The sequence below is a fragment of the Erinaceus europaeus genome, chromosome 15 (assembly GCF_950295315.1).
Source record: "Erinaceus europaeus chromosome 15, mEriEur2.1, whole genome shotgun sequence".
In the NCBI taxonomy this organism is placed as follows: Eukaryota; Metazoa; Chordata; class Mammalia; order Eulipotyphla; family Erinaceidae; genus Erinaceus; species Erinaceus europaeus.
In genome coordinates this window covers 23,096,803-23,117,957 of record NC_080176.1, presented here as the reverse complement: position 1 = coordinate 23,117,957, position 21,155 = coordinate 23,096,803, and the positions used below count along the sequence as shown (strand labels likewise).

The window sequence follows — 21,155 nt, the reverse complement described above, 5'->3', positions numbered from 1 at the left end:
GACACCTGCAGTACTACTTCACCACTCGTGACGCTTTCCTCCTGCAGGTGAGGACCGGGGACTTGAAACTGGGTCCTTGCACATTGTAACATATGCGCTCAACCAGGTGAGCCATAACCCAGTCCCAATAATAAATATTTTTTTAAAAATGCAAAAAGAGAGCTGAGCAATGCTCTGGTGTCTCTCTGTACCATAAATTAAAAATAAAAAAATATGTGGTTATAAGAAAGTAAGTTTAGGGCAGGGGTAGATAGCATAATGGTTATGCAAAGAGAGACTCACCACCTGCAGGGGAGTCGCTTCACAAGCGGTGAAGCAGGTCGGTGAAGCAGGTCGGCAGGTGTCTGTCTTTCTCTCCCCCTCTGCCCTCCTCTCCTCTCCCCACTTCTCTCTGTGCTATCTAACAACGACGACATCAGTAACAACAACAATAACTACAATAAAACAAGGGCAAAAAAAAGGGAATAAATAAATATTTTTTAAAAAAGGAAAGTAAGTTTAAAAATGTTAAAAAAAAAAAGGGGAGTCGGGCTGTAGCGCAGCAGGTTAAGCGCAGGTGGCGCAAAGCACAAGGACCGGCATAAGGATCCCGGTTCGAACCCCGGCTCCCCACCTGCAGGGGAGTCGCTTCACAGGCGGTGAAGCAGGTCTGCAGGTGTCTATCTTTCTCTCCCCCTCTCTGTCTTCCCCTCCTCTCTCCGTTTCTCTCTGTCCTATCCAACAACGAAAACAACAACAATAATAACTACAACAATAAAACAACAAGGGCAACAAAAGGGAATAAATAAAATAAAATAAAATAAAATAAAAGGTTATCTCTGTGAAAAAAAACAAAAGAGGGAGAGACACACCTGCACCCCTGCTTTACCATTTATGAAGCTTGCTCTCTCCCACTTGTGGGGACTGGGGACTTGAACCTGGGTGCTTGGAAGGAAGCACAGACTGCAGACTGTGCCCTTGCCCAGAACCATCAGCCTCCAAGCAGGGTCCCCACATTCCCAGGGCGGCGCGCGTCTTTCTGGGAAGTGTAGTCTGGCGGCGTGTTCCGCTGGGGTTGAGGGCGGGCCCTGGCGGAGGGCTTTCGGTGAGCGTTGCGCACGCGCGGTGGCCAGCGAGTGGCGGCGCAGGTGCTGTGTGTCGGCGCGGCAGTGCTTCGTGCCGTCCTAGGTCGGCGCTCGAGCTGCTCGCAGCCGTGGCCTCTGGCGCTGGGACCCGGGGCTGCGGGACAGACGGCGGCGGCGCGGGGCTGCGGGCGAGGGCTCGGCCGGGCCGGCGCAGGTGCGAGCGGGCTCCGATCGTGAGCGGCGAGGCCGGTGGGGCCCGCAGGCCTCTGGGGAGGCGCAGGGGCCCCCGGGTGCCTCCGACCCAGCACCCCGGGGCCTCAGGGGTGGGCGGGTGACCCTTCCCGGGTTCGGGGCCCACAGGACAGAGGGGGGCGGGGCTGCTCCGGGGGGGTCGTAGGGACTGGGGTGCACGGTTTCTGGGAGTCCATGGAGACTCGGGGTGCACGGTTTCTGGGGCCCACGGAGACTCGGGGTACAGGAGGACAATGACATTGCTGCTCAAACCTACACGACTTTTTGATATACATATGGACCCCCCCCCCCATCCTGGGATGCAAGGTTTTTTTGGGCTCGAGGCTCTTCACGGGGACAGGAGGTGCTGGGGGGGGGGGTTTGAGAACTGGGAGTATGCATTCTGGGTGACCATATGGGGGTGCCCTGTTGTCCTGAGACTCTGAGGGGGCCCTATGGGAACTAGGGTTCGTGATTTTCAGAGCCCCCACAGGGTTACCCACCTGGACTGGAGACCCCTGTCCTCCCTCCCTGCACCGCTCCCACCTCTCCAGACTGGCACATCAGTCACCGTCCTGCTCAGACCTCAGTGTTTCCTTAGGGACTCAGGTGGTGTCGGCTGGCAGCGTCTGCAGGGGTATCTCCTGCACCCAGAGTGGAGGGGGCTGGGCCCTGGTTGCCTGCTGTCAGGGTCTCTAGGTCTTTATGTGGGACGGACAATAGGACGCAAGTGCCCGTCTCTTTGCAGTTTTTCTAGGAAAAAGCTCACTCCTGCAACTGCCACCTTGTCCAGTGAATGAAAAGAATCGAGGAGCCCCAAGAGAGAACTCACAGTGTAGAACAGTGGCCCAGGTCCCAGCCCCAGCCCCACAGGGGAGCTGCTGTGACGTCAGAGGAAGCTCAGGTGCTGTGCTGGTGAAATCTTGACGGGATGTTTGCAGAGACGCCAGGCTGCACAAAAATCAGAACAGCAGACTTGAGTTGCACAATGTGGAGAGAGAGAGAGAGAGAGAGGCCCTAGCCTGCTCCCTGCACCTGCTCTCACCTCACTGTCACAGCCTGATGATTCTGTAAGAGCAAGTGAGCTGGTGGCCGGGAGGTGGCACGCACAGTAGAGTTCACACATTACCACAGGCAAGGTCCACGGCCCCTATCTGTCTCTCTCTCTCTCTCCCTCCCTTTTTTTCTCCCCTTTCTTTTTTTTTAATTATCTATTTATTGATTCCCTTTTGTTGCCCTTGTTGTTTTATTGTTGTAGTTATTATTGTTATTGATGTCATTGTTGGGTTGTCAGGACAGAGAGAAATGGAGAGAGAAGGGGAAGACAGAAAGGGAGGAGAGAAAGATAGACACCTGCAGACCTGCTTCACCACCTATGACTCCCCTGCAGGTGGAGAGCCAGGGGCTCGAACCGGGATCTTTACAAAGGTCCTTGCACTTTGCGCCACGTGCACTCTACGCTACCACATAACTCCCTTCTCTCCCCTTTCGTTTCTCGGTTTCTCTCTGTTGTATCTAATTAATTGATTACTTTTTTAAAAAGTGGCAAATAAAGACAACAGTGAGCTACCACTTCAGTCCTGTGAGAATGTCACACATCAGAAAATGTAGCAGCAACAAATGCTGGAGAGGTTGTGGGGACAAAGGAAAAGGAACCCTCCTGCACTGCTGGTGGGAATGTCAGTTGGTCCAACCCCTGTGGAGAGCAGTCTGGAGAACCCTCAGAAGGCTAGAAATGGACCTGCCCTGTGACCCTGCAATTCGTGTCCTGGGGATATATCCCAAGGAACCAAACACACCCATCCAAAAAATTTTCTGTTGATAGTAGCACATTTTATAATAGCCAAAACCTGGAAGCAACTCAGGTGGCCAGCAACGGATGAGTGGCTGTGAAAACTAGTCTATATATACAATGTAATACAAATCAGCTGTTAAAAGTGGTGATTTCACCTTCTTGACCTTATCTTGGATGGAGTTTGAAGGAATCATGTGAAGTGAGTTAAGCCAGAAAGAGAAGGATGAATATGGGATGATCTCACTAATAGAAGTTGACAAATAAGAACAGAAGGGAAAACACAGAGCAGAACTTGGACTGGAGTTGGTGTACTGCACTGAAGTAAAGGACTCTGGGATGGGAGGGAGGGTGCAGGTCCTGGAACATGCTGGAGGAGGAGGAGGACCTAGGCCAGGCCGCTCACGGCTTCCATTCCTCCTCCCTGTCAGGTTTGGACGCTTCGCAGAACAGTAGCGGAAGATGAATGGATCTCAGGTGAGTCTCCCTGTCGTGGACACGCCTCCTGGTTTGGCTCTGCATTTTAGGATTCACGGCTTACAAGAGTTGATAGTAAATAATGGGAATGGGGGCCAGGTGGTGGCACTCTAGGGAGAATGCCCACATTATCATGCGCAGGGACCCAGGTTCAAGCCACCAGTCCCCACTTGCAGGGGAGAAGCTTCACCAGCTGTGAAGCAGGGCTACAGGTGTCTCTCTGCCACTCTGCTTCCCCTCTCAACTTATCTCTGTCTCTACCCCCCCAAAAAAAAACTATAAATAAATGAAACGAAGATATTACGGTGGGAAGGGAGAAGGTTGAGGTGTTCAAACACCTCATCAGTATGACTCGGGAGGTAGTGCAGTGGATAGAGCTTTGGCCTTGTACCAATGGGACCTTGAATGTGACCTTGACAGCCAGAAGGACACGCTGGCTCTGGCTTTTATTATTATCATTATTTTATTTATTTTTCCTTGTGTTGCCCTTGCTTTTTTTATTGTTGTAGTTGTTGTTGTTATTGATGTTATCATTGTTGGATAGGACAGAGAGAAATGGAGAGAGGAGGGGAAGACAGAGAGGGGGACAGAAATAGACACCTGCAGACCTGCTTCACGGCGTGTGAAATGACTCCCCTGCAGGTGGGGAGCCGGGGGCTTGAACCGGGATCCTTTTGCTAGTCCTTGCGCTTCACGCCACATGCGCTTAACCTGCTGCGCTACTGCCCGACTCCTGGCTCTTGCTTTATCTCCCTGTGTGCGTGCCTTTAAGCGATTGGACTGTGTGTGTCTCCTGTCTCTCTGTCTGACTGAGAAAGTGGCCCAGGAGCACCGGGCCTGCACGTGTGGTACCCCCCAGAGGCACCCACAGACACACTCCTCCCCACCCTGCCCCCCTTTAAAGAGATGTTCCCAGCTGCTTCCTATTTGCCTTTTCCTCCCTATGAACTCTAGCATCCCCTTGATTACATTTAGGAAAAAACTCTTCAATTGGCACCACACCTGTATAAGGCAGTCGAGGGTCATTAGTGTTTTTCTGCTTTCACGTCTGTCAGCCAGGAGCGAGGAGTCCTGTTCCATTTGTTCAGTTTGGCTTCTCTGTCTCTCCGGAGGGCTGTCGAGTTTCCAGTGGTAGAGTTTGTGTCTCTCTCGTTCAGAGCATTTCCACTTCTGTCCGTCCAGTCCACTGCATGTCCACTTGAGCTACCCTTTCTTACTCTTTTTTATTTTGCCTCTAGGGCCTCGGTGCTTGCACTGAGCCCACTGCTCCTGGAGGCCACCCCTTCCGTTTTGTTGCCCTTGTTGTTATTATTATCGCTGCTGTCATTGGACAGGACAGAGAGAAATGGAGAGAGGAGGGGAAGACGGGGAGAGAAAGACACCTGCAGACCTGCTTCACCGCCCGTGAAGCGACCCCCCCTGCAGGCAGGGAACTCGGAGCTCGAACTGGGATCCTTACCCTGGTCCTTGGCCTTGTGCCATGTGCGCTTAACCCGTTGCACTACTGCCCAACCCCCATCTTTTTAACTTTTTAAAAATATTTATGGCCATCAGGCGGTAGCATAGCGGGTTGAGTGCCTGTGGTGCAAAGCGCAAGGACCAGCTTAACCCGCTGCACTACCGCCTGACTCCCGATTTTTTGATTTTTTATAAATTTTCCTTATTCGATAGAGACTACCAGAAATGGAGAGGGAAGGGGTGATAGAGAGGAAGAGAGACAGAGACACCGCAGCCCTACTTCACCACTCTCAAAGATTCCCCCTGCAGGTGGGGACCAGGGGCTCGAACCCACGTCCTTGCACATTGCTTTTTCTTTCCGGATTCCCGAGTCCCTCTTTGCTCCCTCTAGTGGAGCTGATGAGCATTTTGTCTCAGTCCTGATGTTGTTGACGTGCTGGTGTTTCTCCAGCAAGTGGCCTCTCCCCTGCTCTGGGGCTGAAGCAACAATAATAACACTAGAAAAGACTTTTGATCTGCACGCATACGTGTGTGTGCGCCTGTGTGAGGCGGAGATACGAACATGTCTATGTACAGATGAGACAAACTCTTAACAGTTTCCTGTGTGTGTGTGTGTGTGTATACACACATTCATGTAGTGAGGTGTCCGCCTCTACCATTCACATGAAACAGTTATTTTTCAAGATACATTTGAGGGGCTGGCTGATGGCACTCCTGGTTAAGTGCACATGTTCCAATGTGCAAGGACCCGGGTTCAAGCCCGCGGTTCCCATCTGCAGAGGGGAAGCTTCACAAGCGGTGAAGAAGCGCTGCAGGTATCTCCCTGCCCCTATCTCTCCGCTTCCCATTGCTGCTTCTCTCCCTTGTGGCCTGAGAACCCCCCAGGGCTGCTGTTGTCTGGACGTGTTTGTGTAGTGGCCTTGGCAGGCCTGCCTCGACGCTCCGGGGCATCTGCCTCGGATTGTCAGCACCAGCGTGGGGGGGTCACTGCTGCTCTGTCAGCACCTCTGCCCTGGGCCCTGCCGCTGGATCAGGGCTCGGTACCCTGTCAGCATCGCCCTTGTGAGTACTAGGTGGGTGGACGTGTGTACTGAGCAAGTCCTTGCTATTTTCTTGTGTTTTACTGATGAATTTTTTATTTTTATTTTTTTTAGTGTCTATGAATGTTTCTTTTTTTATTATTATCTTTATTGGATAGGACAGCCAGAAATCAAGAAGGGGGTGATAGAGAGGGAGAGAGACGGAAAGACACACCTGCAGCCCTGCTTTACCACTCATAAAGTTTTCCCCCTGCAGGTGGCGACCAAGGGCTTGAACCCGGGTCTTTGTGCATTGTAATACATGCACTCAACCAGGTGCGCCACTATCCAGCCCCCTGATTCATTTTTTCTTATTTTCTGGATCCAAGGCCTTGAACACGATTGGTTTTACCACTCCAGACCACTTTTTAATAGAGATGGGGAGATAGAGACTCAGTGAGAGAGTGACCACAGCAGCAGAGCACACTCCAGGGCTATACACATTTATGTTTTCCCTCCAGGGTTGTCACTGGGGCTCGGTGCCCACATTATGAATCCACTGTTCCTGGAGGCCACTCCTTCCATTTGTTGCCCTTGTTGTTATTGTTTGTTGTTGTTGTTGTTGGATAGGACAGAGAAACCGAGAGAGTGTTGAGCTGCGCCACGGAGAAGAGAGAGAGGAGATCCGGAGCGAAGAGGGAACACAAATCTTTATTTGCGCTGGCACCTCAGAGTTGGGTGAGAGAGAAGCAGGTTGGGCCACGTGGAGGTAGCAAAAATGGCCGCCTCGCGCAGCAACCTTCCCTGCGTCTAATCACCGAAGTGAAGGGCCGGCAAGAGAGCGAGGTGCGGAAGAAGAAGGGCTTTTATGGGAGTAGCTCTCGCAAGAATGGGAAGGGGGAGGAGTGACCATAGCACTCCAGGGTAGGGTAATAACTCTCGTGAGAATGGGAAGGAGGAGGAGTAGCCAAAGCACTGCAACTATTGCGGGGGAAATAGACAATTCCCTGAGGGCACAACATGGCGGAACAGGCGCTCCGAGAATGTCCCAACTCTCGTGGGAACTAGCAATAGCCTAAGGGGACAACATGGCAGATATGACTGCATCTGCACAATTTCCCAGCAAGAGAGGAGAAGACAGGGAGAGAAAGAGATACCTGCAGACCTGCTTCATCGCTTATGAAGCAAATCCCCCTGCAGGTGGGGAGCCAGGGGCTCCATCCGGGGTCCTTGTGCTTCATGCCATGTGTGCTTAACCCACTGTGTCACTTCCCAGCCCCCAGGGCCATGGTTTTTTTAATCTTTAACAGGACCCCAGGCTCAGCCAGCAAGCCTTCTCTCCAGCCCAGCATCCTTTCTAAAATACGGCTGAGCGTTTGGAGTGGCCAGAGCTGCCTCTTCCCATAACACCCACATCCAGCTCCCTTTGCCAGTTTCTCATGTTCTTTTGTGATAAAGTACTTTATAGTCTTAACTACCCTTCCCATGGTACTAAGTGAGTTCCAGCCATTAAGTGTATTTGCCGCCCTCCTTCACACAGAGGGCTTTTCTTTCCGCTCAGCTGAAACGTGCCATTCCACATGGGGTCCCAGCTCCACCACCCCCTGCAGCACCCACTGTCTCCCCTTGGGCTCTGCTTCCCACTGCTCTCTGCCCATTGTGTGAGTGGAACCTTCGAGTCCTTCTGTGTAGTTTTGTGAATGGCCTCCCTAAGCGCAGTGCCCACCTGCATTCTAGCCCATGGCCGGGTTTCCCTGCCACAGGCTGACTGGCTCTCCGCCGTGTGCACGATCCACGCCTGGTCTCTCCATTTGCCCTTGTGTGGACGCACAGCTGGGTTTCAGCTATTGTGAACATGCTGCTATGCACATGGGTGACGAAAACGCATCCAAGACCCTGCGTTTCGTTGTTGTTTAGGTAGAGATGCTGACAGGCCACGGCACTGACGCTTCTTCAGAGCAGCATGGGCGCAGATTGAGCCTGGCTCACGCACATGGCAGCGCAGCACACTGTCCATGTGAGTTGTCTCGCCAGTCCAAGTCCCTGCTTTCAACTCTTTTGAGCCTATCTGCCCAAAGTGGAATTTCCAGGCCTTATCAAAATCCTGCTTGTACAGCCCAGGAGGTGGTGCAGCAGATAAAGCGTTGGACTTGAAAGCTTGAGGTACTGGGTTTGATTCCTGCATCAAATGGCCTTCTCACCCCATCTCCTTAATAAATAATCTTTTATTTATTTTTTTAATTTGCTTTTTTCCCCCCTTTTGTTACCCTTGTTTTATTGTTGCTGTAGTTTATGGTTATTGATGTTGTCATTGTTGGATAGGACAGAGAAATGGAGAAAGAAGGGAAAAACGGGGGGAGAGAGAGACACCTACAAACCTACTTCACCACCTGTGAAGTGACCCCCAGCAGGTGGGGAGCCAGGGGCTCCAACTGGGATCCTTACGCCGGTCCTTGTGCTTACCCGCTGCACTACCGCCCAACCCCCAATAAATAATCTTTTAAAAATAGTAATATCTTTAAATTTTAGAAAGCGCCGTAGCATTTTCTGTGGCATTCTAGCATCTTACATTTCCCCCCATAGCGAGCACACAGACACTCGTAAGAAGCCATGTGTTTCCACCCTGTAGAAGAAATCCTTGTATTGCCAAGATGGCTGTCTCCCTTCTGCCTCTAGAACAAAGCAGCACACAGCGCTCACGCCTCCCTGCACCAGTGAACTTGATCAGTTTGCCCCCGCACACCTTCTCCTCACCCCTTCCCATCACGGTGCCATTCCAGGGGCCGGTGTCATTCAGGGATGTGGCCGTGGACTTCACCCGGGACGAGTGGCAGCAGCTGGACCGTGAGCAGAGGGCGACGTACAGGGACGTGATGCTGGAAAACTACAACCATCTGGAGGCCGTGGGTGAGGGCCGCTCGCTTCCTCAGCCCCTGTGCCGTGTGTGCTTCCACCCTCGTTAGTTTAGCCCTGAGCCCACAGAAATAAGCACAAGGCCTTTCAATTCCTTTTGGACCAGGTAGAGTATTTTACAGCATCTGCATGTCATCTGCAGGTGCTCAGTCTGGTGAGGTGAAATCCGGGGCACTCTTGAAAATGAACACAGCCTGAGGCTAAAATGTGTAAACACAGCTCCGGAGCTACATGGTGGACTTGGAGATGCTGACAACCGTCCGCTGGGTTACGGCCATCTCCATTTCTCACTCGCAGGGTGTGACGAACACAAGCCAAATGTGATCATCAAGTTGGAGCAGGGGGAAGAGCCTTGGGAAACAGAGAGCGAGCCCCCATCTCTGAGTCATGCCGGTAAGTTAATAGGATGTTACCCTTAATAAATACTCCATGAGGTGGCATGGGGGGTTGGGGAAGGGTGAGGTGCTTCCCTTTTAAGCATAAGGCCCCAGGTTTTATTTTATTTTATTTTATTTTATTTTATTTTATTTTATTTTATTTTTTCATTTGGATAGAGAGAGAGAAGTTGGGGGGGGTAGAGGGGGAGAAGAGAGAGAAAGAGAGAGAGAGAGACACCTGCAGCCCTGCTTCACCACTTGTGAAGTTTTCCCCCAGCAGCTGGGGACCAGGGGCTTGAACCTGGGTCCGTGTGCACTATAGTATGTGTGCTTAACCAGATGTACCACCACCTTGCCTTGGGCTCAGGTTTAAGCCCCTGCTTTGAAGGTGCCAGAGTGATGCTTTGATTTTTCTCTCTTGTTAAAATAAATCTCAGAAAAATAGGGTCATTCATCACTGGGACAGTGTGCTGCTTTGCCACGTTCACCACTGCGTTTTGAGCCTGATCCTCACTGCATTAGAGGACACTGCAGTACTTGGTTTCCTTCCCTCAGCCTAAAGAAAAAGAAAAATAGCCCCAGACCATTGAGAGTGACTCTGTGTCTCTGTGTATGTTTTCTTGCGAAAGGAAATGTTTTTTCACAGGTTTTGGCTCAGTAAGGAGCTATGTAGCTACTTAAACTAGTTTAAAAGTCAGTATTGGGGGCTGAGTAGTAATGTTCCGGGTTACAGGTACATAGTCCAAAGCACAAGGACCCGTGTAAGGATCCTGGTTTGAGTCCCCGGCTCCCCATCTGCAGTGGGCATGCAGCAAAGCAGGTCTGCAATTGTCTCACTTTCTCTCCTCTATATCTCCCCTCCTCTCTTGATTTCTCTCTGTCCTATCAATTAAAATGGAAAAGATGGCTTCCAGGAGCAGTGGATTCGTAGTGTCAGTACTGAACCCCAGTGATAACCCTGAATGGGAAAAAAAAAAAAAAAAAGTCAGTGTTAACATGGGAACTGAATGTGCTGGTGTATGTTCTGCAGCTGTTATTAGAGCTTTTAAAAAACTTATGGGAAGGATAAATAAAAAATATATCTGGGGAGTTGGGCTGTAGAGCAGAGGGTTAAGCGCAGGTGGCGCAAAGCGCAAGGACCGGCAAAGCGCAGGGACCGGCGTAAGGATCCCGGTTCGAGCCCCCGGCTCCCCACCTGCAGGGGAGTCGCTTCACAGGCGGTGAAGCAGGTCTGCAGGTGTCTATCTTTCTCTCCCCTTCACTGTCTTCCCCTCCTCTCTCCATTTCTCTCTGTCCTATCCAACAACGAATTGCGTCAACAAGGGCAACAAAAGGGGGAAAAAAATGGCCTCCAGGAGCGGTGGATTCATGGTGCAGGCACCAAGCCCAGCAATAACCCTGGAGGAGGGGAAAAAAAAAAAAAAAAAAAGAATCCCTGTTCGAGCCCCTGGCTCCCCACCTGCAGGGGAGTCACTTCACAGGCGGTGAAGCAGGTCTGCAGGTGTCTGTCTTTCTCTCCTCCTCTCTGTCTTCCCCTCCTCTCTCCATTTCTCTCTGTCCTAGCCAACAACGACAACAACAATAATAACTACAACAATAAAACAACAAGGGCAACAAAGGGAATAAATAAAATAAATATTAAAAAAAAAAAGAAAAAATATATCTGTTTATTTATTGGGTAGACACAGAAATTGAGGGGGAATGTGATAGGGATTAAAAAAAAAATTCCTTTGTTATTTGAGCAACCCAATAGTTGCTTTTATTCTCCCACTTAGTTCATTTGCTCTGGGTTCTGTTTCTTTCTTTCTTTTTTTTTTTTTTTTAAATAAAATTTTTATTTATTCCCTTTCGTTGCCCTTGTTGGTTTACTGTTGTAGTTGTTATTGTTGTCGTCATTGTTGGGTAGGACAGAGAGAAATGGAGAGAGGAGGGGAAGACGGAGGACAGAAAGACACCTGCAGGCCTGCTTCATCACTTGTAAAGCAACACCCCTGCAGGCGGGGAGCCGGGGGCTCCAACCGGGATCCTTATGCCTGTGCTTGCGCTTTATGCCACGTGCGCTTAACCCGCTGTGCCACCGCCCGACTCCCTGGGTTCTATTTCTGCCTGGATCTAGCACACTCTTAAGAGCCTTTGTCCGCTTCAGTTTCGCCTTCTTTACCATACGTATCGGATTGATTTGATTTGATTTTGCCACTTGGGTTATTACTGGGGCTTCGTGCCACAATAGCTCCACCACTCTTGGCATCCACTTCTTTCTTTTTCCATTTATTTATTTGTTTATTTATTGAGAGAGAGAGAGAGAGAGAAAGAGAGAGGATGAAAATTATTGAGAGAAAAGAGATACCTGTAGCACTGTTCTACCACTCATTTCACCCCAAATGTTTGGTCCACCAGTATGAACCTAAGCTTTCATGCATGATAATGTGTGCACTCTACCAGCAGCACTATTTCCTGACCCTTTTGAATTTTATAACACATTTGTAAAGAAGAAAATTATTTGTGTTCATTGGAAGTTTGTTCCCTTTCTCCACTATTGTGGAGTCCTGTAACACCCTCATCCTCTCCATGTGCCTCCGTCACCCCGTGTTGGTGTGTGACTCTATCATCTTGTATGACACGTCAGTGGAGAAGGAGGATCAAATGCAAGTAACTTTTCTGGAGTGTGATGCTAAAGCCAAAATCAACCTGACTGAAGAGGAGCACTTGAGCACCATGCTGACTCTTTAGCTGATGTGTTGAGATTCACAATTTTACTTTTATTTCTTTGTAGAAGTCTGGAAAGTTGATGGCCTGAGAGAGAGAATCCAAGACAATGAAAACAAACACTCAAGGCACTCCAGTTACATTCACAGCACAACTACAGCTGAAGAGAAAGAGGATGCATTTGACTTAACTAACAGTGTAGGGACGAACCTTGTTCCTTCAAATACAGCATCTTATAATTGTGTCTTTTGTGGAAAGGATTTAGAAGTGACTTCAAACTTGATTATTAGTGATGGAAGCTATGTAAGAAAGACACCCAAGACATGCAGTGACTGTGGGAAGAAGTATGGAGAGAAAGACTATGAATTTGATCAAAACGGGGAAGTCTGTTCTCAAAGTAAAGAAAGTACTTGTCAGAAAATTAACATTTTAGAGAAGTCCTTTGACTATAACAAATACAAAGACACCTTAGGTAAGAGAGCTGTTTTCATTACTCATAAGAACCCTTATCAGGGTGAGAAGCCCTGTGAGTGGAGTGATGCTGGGTCAGACTTCATCCAGGTGTCCAATTTTGGTGTATACCGGAAACCTCAACTAGAAGTCAAACCCTTTGAGTGTAGTGAATGTGGAAAAGCCTTCTGCAAAAAGTCGAAATTCATCATACATCAGAGGGCTCACACAGGAGAGAAACCCTATGAGTGCAATGTGTGTGGAAAGTCCTTCAGCCAGAAGGGCACCCTGACTGTCCATCGGCGATCTCATTTGGAGGAAAAACCCTACAAGTGCAATGAGTGTGGGAAAACCTTCTGTCAGAAGCTGCATCTGACTCAACACCTGAGAACTCATTCAGGAGAGAAACCATATGAATGCAGTGTATGTGGGAAGACCTTCTGTCAAAAGACACACCTCACCCTCCACCAGAGAAACCACTCGGGAGAGAGGCCCTACCCATGCAATGCATGTGGGAAATCCTTTTCCCGCAAGTCTGCGCTCAGTGACCATCAGAGAACACACACAGGGGAGAAGCTTTATCAGTGTGAGGAGTGTGGGAAGTCCTACTATAGGAAATCCACTCTCATCACTCATCAGAGGACACACACCGGAGAGAAGCCTTATCAGTGTAGTGAATGTGGGAAGTTCTTTTCTCGAGTGTCCTACCTCACTATCCATTACAGAAGTCACTTGGAGGAGAAGCCCTATGAATGTAACCAGTGTGGCAAAACCTTCAATCTAAATTCAGCCTTCACCCGACACAGGAAAGTGCACGCAGATGAGAAACTCCATGAATGCAGTGAATGTGGAAAGCTCTCTCAGTTCTCGTATCTCCCTGACCACCACACAAGTTCTTTAGGAGAAAAACCTTATGAATGTAATGAGTGTGGGAAGACATTTCTCGAAAATTCACCCTTTAGTGGGCAACAACCACTTCCCCAAGGGGAGAAATCCTATGAATGTAACATATGCGGGAAATCATTTGCTGAGTTGTCCTACTATACCGTACATTATAGGAGTCACTCAGAGGAGAAGCCCTATGGCTGTAGTGAATGCGGTAAGACCTTTTCTCATAATTCGTCACTCTTTAGACATCAACGAGTACACACAGGTGAGAAACCCTATGAGTGCTATGAATGTGGGAAATTCTTTTCTCAGAAGTCTTACCTCACTATACATCATAGGATTCACTCTGGGGAGAAGCCCTACGAATGCAGTAAATGTGGAAAGGTCTTCTCTCGGATGTCCAACCTCACTGTACACTATAGAAGCCATTCAGGAGAGAAACCCTATGAATGTAATGAATGCGGAAAGGTCTTTTCTCAGAAGTCTTACCTCACAGTTCATTACAGAACTCATTCAGGAGAGAAGCCGTATGAATGTAACGAATGTGGGAAAAAATTCCACCACAGATCAGCCTTCAACAGCCATCAGAGAATTCATCAGAGAAGTAATATGAATGTACTCAGTGTGGGAAATCTGTGACATCAAATTTCACTTCAAAAAATCCTCTGAATATAACATTATAGGAATTCTGATAGGGATATATATACATATATATATATATATATATATATATATATATATATATATATATATATATATATATATATGTATCTTATTTTGCTTAACATCTTGTTTCTGATTAGGAAGAAGTATGTTATTAGACTCAATTTGATTTGAATTTTCCCAGAGGAGCATCTCAAAGAATGCAAGAAACAAAGCCTTCGGCAAGATCCTACTACAGCTCATTGTCACTTATTCATGTATACATGAGTGAAACTTCAAACATTTAATATTTAGTCTGGGTATTGCATTTATAAGTCAGGGAATTATACCAAGACAAAAATCAGTGGAAGTGATGAATGTGGAAACTATATTGTCTTGCAAATTATTATTATAAAAGCCATATCTCTGATGTGAATGCAAATACATATAGGAAAAATAACATATGGTCTCAGCTCTAAGTAAACCTTCATTTTATAAAGTGAAAATTTCATCAAGATTGATTATAATAAGTAGCATTAAGTATATTTATGGCAATTTTTACTGTGTTTTTAAAATGCAAGCTAGCAGTAATTCTATGCATTTCTATGTGAGTTTGAATTTATACGGTTTGTGATAAAACAATATCCTTATTTGAGTGCTGTGATGGCAAAATGCACTAACACTCTGGGTGGGATGGCTAATAGGTACAGAATAGTTAGCCGTACCATTTCCCTTCATGGAAGTTGCAGGTGGGATTTTAATGAATGCCCCATTAATTGTGGAGCATGATTTTTATGATGCCTAGCTGCAGTTCAGCAGAAAATATTTTTCAAAATAGTATTTTTGTAAACTGCATATAATTTGGAATTAGATCTGTTTGAGTGAAAGTGGACAGCTGTACTGCTCATACTCTATAAAAAATACTCAGATCTTGCTTTTTTAAAAAAAAAAATCAGAGGGAGTGATACAGAGGAAGATAAAGAGCCCTGCTCAGCTCTGGCTCACAGTGCTGTGGGGACTGAACCTGGGGTCTTGGAGCCTCAGGCATGAAAGTCTTGCAGAACCAATGTGCTGTCTCCCCAGCCCTCAACACTATTTCAAAACACATTTAATTTTCAGTGTGTCAATAATATGTACTTCAGATTAATTATCTGTACTTTTATTTGATAAAATTATAGTGTCTTTTTTTTTTTTATTGCAGTGGCACTTAATTCTTGTTCTTTGGAACAAATTAGTACAAGTTTCCAGCAGACATTTGGTTGATTAGCTGAACTACCTTTCTCCTCTAGTTCTTTGCTAGAAGTGTTTGTGTGTCTGCCATTCTTTGTGTGACACAGGGGTTACATTCTAATCAATCTAAATCAGAAATTATCATTCCACTCTAATTGCCAGTGGTTCATGATAGTCATATGACCCAAGGCTGTGCAGGAAAAATGGATAAGGAATTTTTCTTTAGAAAAAGGATAAAGTAGTGATCTTTTGTGGGTCTCACACCAGGGATGTGTAAAGTCATCAAACACTAACATATCGAATGGAGAGACATCAGCTAGCATGCAGGAAACCATGTGGTAAAGTCAGCATTCATTTATGCAATCTAGCAGTTATTCTATGCAATTCTAGCAAGCCATGGATAAAAGGAATGTTCTTATAAAGACCATCTCGAACTATAGGAAACAGTTTATCTAATAGGGAAATGTTGAATGTTTTCTCAAAAGAAATAGGCAAGGTTATCTGCTAACATTTCATTTTATTGAGTTGTCCAAGATATCCAAGACTAGAACTAAAGGGAAGAAAAAAGAATCCAAAGGTCTAACAGTTGGAAAGTAAAGCTTTCATTTGCAGATAATATCATTTTGGACAGAAAAAGATACAGGTAATTGGAATTAAGGAGCAAATCGAGACTCTCATATAAGGGCATGGACACACACGACTGAATATGTTAGCAATGAGCATAGGAAATAAAATATAAAAATTTCTTAAGTACCTAGGAGAAAAAAAAATAGGTATTTGCAAGCACTGTTTTGAGAAAAAATTAGAAAACTGAATGAGTTATCTTGCTCATGGATCTCAAGATGTTAAAAAGACCAATTTCCACAAACAGATCCATGTGTTCTGTGCAATTGACTCCTAGCAAATTCTTTTTTTAAGTTTATTTACTTACTTATTCCCTTTTGTTGTCCTTGTTTTATTGTAGTTACTATTGTTGTAATTGTTGTTGCCATTGTTGGATAAGACAGAGATAAATGGATAGAGGAGGGGAAAACGAGGAGAGAAAGATAGACACCTGCAGACCTGTGAAGCGACTCCCCTGCAGGTGGGGAGCCAGGGGCTCAAACTGGGATCCTTAACACTGGTCCTTGCACTTTGCGCCATGTGTGCTTAACCCGCTGTGCTACTGCCTGACTTCCACAAATTCTTTAATGAAAATTAAGCTAGTGATAAAAGACATGAAATATCACAAGGCCAATAATACTAAAGGGTATCTTGAATAGATAAAGTTAGGTAACTTAACTTAAATTTGCAGATAATAAGACCTGGTACACACCATAGTAATGATGATAAGGTGGTTTGGACACATAAACAAATTGACCAGTGTGATAGTTTCTGAAAATTCTCATGCAGTGTGCAAAGGAATAGGTGTTGTTTCCAGTGAATATATTGCTAAATTTTGTTTTCATAGAAGATAGAAAAAAATAAGTTGAGGTGAACTTAAAGTTGTAGTTCTAAATACATAGTGTAAAATAACAAAACTTTAGGTAGAAAATGTAGGATCCTGCAATCTTACAGTAAGCAGGTTTTTCTTAAGATACAAGAACTGTGCCATGCCGTAAAACATGTTGATTTGGATATATTTGGTTTTAAAATTAAAAAAGAAAAAGACACCATTAGGAAAACAGTCCACAGAGGGGGAGATGCCATATTTACAGCTCATGTATATGACAATATCCTTGAAGGGTAATCTGTGAACTTTTCTGGTTAAGGGATCAGATAAGATTTGCAGTTTTGTAGGGTAGGCAGTTGTATCTTTGTCTCAGCTATATCCCACTTGGCTATTGGAGTGTGAAAGTAACCTCATATAAATGAACATGGCTTTGTTCCATTAAAACTTTATTCACAAGCAGCAGTCTGGATTGCTATCAGGCCAGAATTTCCAACCTCTGGTCTAATAACAAATAAAGAATGGTGGGGGTAGATAGCATAATGGTTATGCAGAGACTCTCATGCCTGAGGCTCCAAAGCCCCAGTTTTAAGCCCTCACACTACTATGAACCAGATGCAAGCAGTGCTCTGATAAAAAAAAAAAAATTAAAAAATGCCTACAAACCAATAGGTAGAAGAGTAGATAAAAGAATTGAACCTGACCAAAGAGGGTCTCTAGATGCCCGGTAAGCCTGAGAAAGCAGATTGATTTAACCCATAATCTGGAGGATGCTCGTTGAGAACACCACGCCTGTTTACTGCCTGGCCACTAGGGTGGTTGCAATCAAAAGTGGGAAAAGCATCAGGTTTCTCTAAGGATATAAGCAACAGCTTCAGTCCTGCACTGCTGATACTTTGCCAAATGGTGGAATCAATTAGGACAGCTGGTGCTTAAAGCTGAACACCTGTGTATCCTTTCAACCCAGACTTAGCCAGAATGTCTGCATGGCCACTGTGCTGCTGCTTCTAGCGTTTGCCCACCACTGTGCTTGTGAACCCCCACCAGAGGATGGAATAATCATGGCATCAAACTGAGAAAAGTTTCAGATTTAGTTCATCGATAACTAAAGTCATGAGACTAAGTCTACACAGTAGCTGTTCCATTTCACAAACGGCGAATGAGGGCTTCAGACAGACACAGGAAAGAGTGGAGTCCCAGGTGCGGAAAGGAAACAAAAGGCGCACAGCTTCTCTGCACTGAGAAAGCATCCTAGTGGTAACATTTGGCCAATACAAGAAGTGTAATTCACCTGGTTCTGGCTGTACCCCAATACTAGGTGCTCAATATCTGAGTGCTCTCTGCACTTAACGAGTATTTTTCTGCACGTGTATTCTACTTTAATAAAGTGTTTTTTTTTTTCTTTTTCCTACTCCAGGACTATTGCTGGGGCTCAGTGCCTGCACCACAAATCCACTGCTCCTGGAGGCTATTTTTCCCCCATTTGTTGCCCTTGTTTTATTGTTGTTGTTATTGATGTCGTTGTTGGATAGGACAGAGAAATGGAGAGAGGAAGGGAAGACAGAGAAGGAGAAAGACACCTGCAGACCTGTTTCACCACTTCTGAGGTGACCCCCTTGCAGGTGGGGAGCCAGGGGCTCAAACTGGGGACCCTTACTCACGCCATGTTAACCCACTGCAAAACTGCCCGACTCCCTTCTTTTTTAACCAGATGTCTTCCAAGTTGGTTCTTAAATACTTTTCCAGGTGCTCCCCAATGTGTATGACTGTGGCATAACAGGAAGGAGACAGAGTCTGGAGCGGGGTAGTTCCCCAGGATGCAGCCCTGTACTGCACATCCGTCAGGGATGAGTGGAGGGCCTCACACACTGCCTGGCGCATCGTAGGCCAGATGTTGTGTAGTTTACACGCAGCACAGTCACACAAAGGTGAATTCACCTAGTGGTGCACTCTTCAAAGCATCCCCGTCAGTAAGTGATGCATGACTAGTGTAACCATTATACTGAAATTTCCTGTGCTGTGACCATGAAGGACAGAATGTGCATTTTATATGAAGTATTTGGATTAAAAAGTGATAGGACCACTGCAAACGTTGTCATTCTACCCCCTCCCCATAGAAATGGGTCTGAACCATCTCTTCAATAAAGAACTAATGTGAAAAAAAGTACTAATGTGTGTCTATTTCACGCTTCCAGTTGTTTTGTGTATTTCAGAATCCAGGAAGCACCTTAACTGTCACTCTGTCAGAGTGGGGAGCTCCGCAATGAGTCAACATTAGTGTAACCGGTTTGATGACAATGTTGATGAGAAAAACTTGCAGCGTGAGCCCCTGGCTTCCCACCTGAAGGAGGAGTCGCATCACAGGCGGTGAAGCAGGTCAATTTGGCCCCTCCTTTCCCACACATGCTTTGGCCACGAGCCCACCTCCATCCCTTTCTCCCTCTAATGTGCTTGGGGTTAGCTGACATCCCAAGATTTGCCTCTGCTGCAGCCGAGGAGCAGGTGGTGTGGTGGATAAAGCGTTGGATTCTCAAACAAGAGGTCTGGAATTCACTTAGCAACACCACCTGTGCCAAAGTGATGCTCTGGTTCTCTCCTTCCTTCCCTCTATCTCTCTCTCCTAAATAAATCTTTAGAGAATGTACTTGTCTCTGAAATCTGTCAAATAGGCCACAGACAAGGCTACAAAATCTCCTCTCTCTCTTCCTTATTCCATCCCAGTCACGCCCAGCCCAACTTCCCCTTCAAAAAGGGCAAGTGCAGGGTGTGGAGCATAGCTCTGATGTGGGAGCCCCTGAACTCAGTTATACAAGGCCACAAGGAAATGCAACAAAAAGTGTCTACAGTGTGGTAGTCATGAGGAAACCATAAACTCCCTTGGACGTTAAAGACACCAGATGCCAGAAGTGCCTGTGAGAGTGGTGGTCTCCCACTGAATCGCTGGCCCTGCGGCAGTCTGGCTGAAGATCAGTTATCAGTGCAGTAAGGGCCCCTGGGGATGGTGAAGAAATAGCTGCGTTTGAAAGTCGACCAGTAGCGCAGCAGGTTAAGTGCAGGTGGCACAAAGCACAAGGACCAGCGTAAGGATCCCAGTTCAAGCCCCCGGCTTCCCGCCTGCAGGGGAGTCGCTTCACAGGTGGTGAAGCAGGTCTGCAGGTGTCTATCTTTCTCTCCCCCTCTCTGTCTTCCCCTCCTCTCTCCATTTCTCTCTGGCCTATCCAACAACAATGACATAAAGGCAACAAAAAGGGAAAATAAATATAAAAAATAGGTGTGTTTACCACACTGAACTTTATTTTTTCCTTTTATTAGGGGATTCATTTCATGGTTTACAGTCGACAGTAAAATACAGTAGTTTGTACATGTGTGACAGTTCTTTTTTTTTTTTTTTGCTTCCAGGGTTATCGCTGGGACTCTGTGCCCGCACTAAAAATCCACGGCTCCTGGCGACCATTTTCCACATTTTGTTGTCCTTGTTTTTATTCCTGTTGTTGTTGGATAGGACAGAGAGAAACTGAGAGAAGATAGGAAGACAGAGGAAGAGAGAAAGATACCTGCAGACCTGCTTCACCTCTTGTGAAGTGACACCCCCCCCCGCCCCCCGAGGTGGGAAACCTGGGCTCAAAACCAGATCCTTGCTCTGGTCATTGAGCTTTGTGCCATTTGCGTTTAAGACGCTGTGCTACCAGACTGGCTCCCTATTTCTCAGTTTTCTACGTAACAATTCAACCCCCACTAGGTCCTCCTCTGCCCTCATGTTCCAGGACCTGAATCCTCCTCCTCCAGAGTCTTTTACTTTGGGGCAATACACCAGAATTTTTTCTTTTGTAGTCACCAGGGGTTCACCACTCCAAGCTGACTCACATAGGAAAACAGAGAGATACCACAGCACCAAAGTTTCTTCAGCAGGCTGGGGCCCAGGCTCGAATCTGGGTCGTGCCCATGACAAAGCAAATGCACAGTCCAAAATTTCATTTACTTATTTATTTACTTAAACACTGACAACTGCTCATCTCAGTGGCGCCAGGGACTGAACCTGGAACCTCAGAGCTCAGACATGAGAGTGTTTTGCATAACTACTGTGTCATCTTCCCAGCAAAGTTACTGCACAAAACTGAAAAAGCAAACCAAAAAACATTGTGGTCCAGGAGGTGGCTTAGGGTCGAGTTGAACTTAAAAGAACAAGGTCCCTGGGAGTCAGGTGGTAGCGCAGCAGCTTAAACGCACGTGGCGCAAAGCACAAGGACCTACATAAGGATCCTGCTTCATGTCCAGGCTCCCCACCTGCAGGGGAGTTGCTTCACAGGCTGTGAAGCAGGTCTGCAGGTGTCTATCTTTCTCTCCCCCTCTCTGTCTTCCCCGCCTCTCTCCATTTCTCTCTGTCCTATCCAACAACAGCGACCTCAACAATAATTACAATTTAAAAAGACAACAAGGGCAACTAAAAGGAATAATAATAAAAAAAAGAACAAGGTCCCA

The 21,155-nt window shown here is 46.7% G+C and overlaps 1 protein-coding gene across 7 annotated transcripts; it reads left to right on the top strand.

Moving 5' to 3' along the window:
* Positions 1-1,115: 1,115 nt before the first annotated feature.
* RBAK (RB associated KRAB zinc finger) lies at positions 1,116-14,088 on the top strand. Of its 7 annotated transcripts, none has more exons than XM_060173277.1 (7): positions 1,116-1,278; positions 3,519-3,564; positions 7,959-8,058; positions 8,158-8,204; positions 8,822-8,948; positions 9,252-9,347; positions 12,105-14,088. In XM_060173277.1, exons 5-7 carry the CDS (start codon positions 8,915-8,917, stop codon positions 14,012-14,014), a joined length of 2,040 nt encoding a protein of 679 aa, XP_060029260.1. In that variant the 5' UTR covers positions 1,116-1,278; positions 3,519-3,564; positions 7,959-8,058; positions 8,158-8,204; positions 8,822-8,914; the 3' UTR covers positions 14,015-14,088. The 7 variants fall into 7 exon arrangements, with proteins under 7 accessions (XP_060029260.1, XP_060029256.1, XP_060029257.1 ...); XM_060173273.1 differs by lacking the exon at positions 8,158-8,204 and adding an exon at positions 2,044-2,199; XM_060173274.1 differs by lacking the exon at positions 8,158-8,204 and adding an exon at positions 2,044-2,199 and having other exon boundaries at positions 3,519-3,639.
* The last annotated feature ends 7,067 nt before the right edge of the window (positions 14,089-21,155 follow it).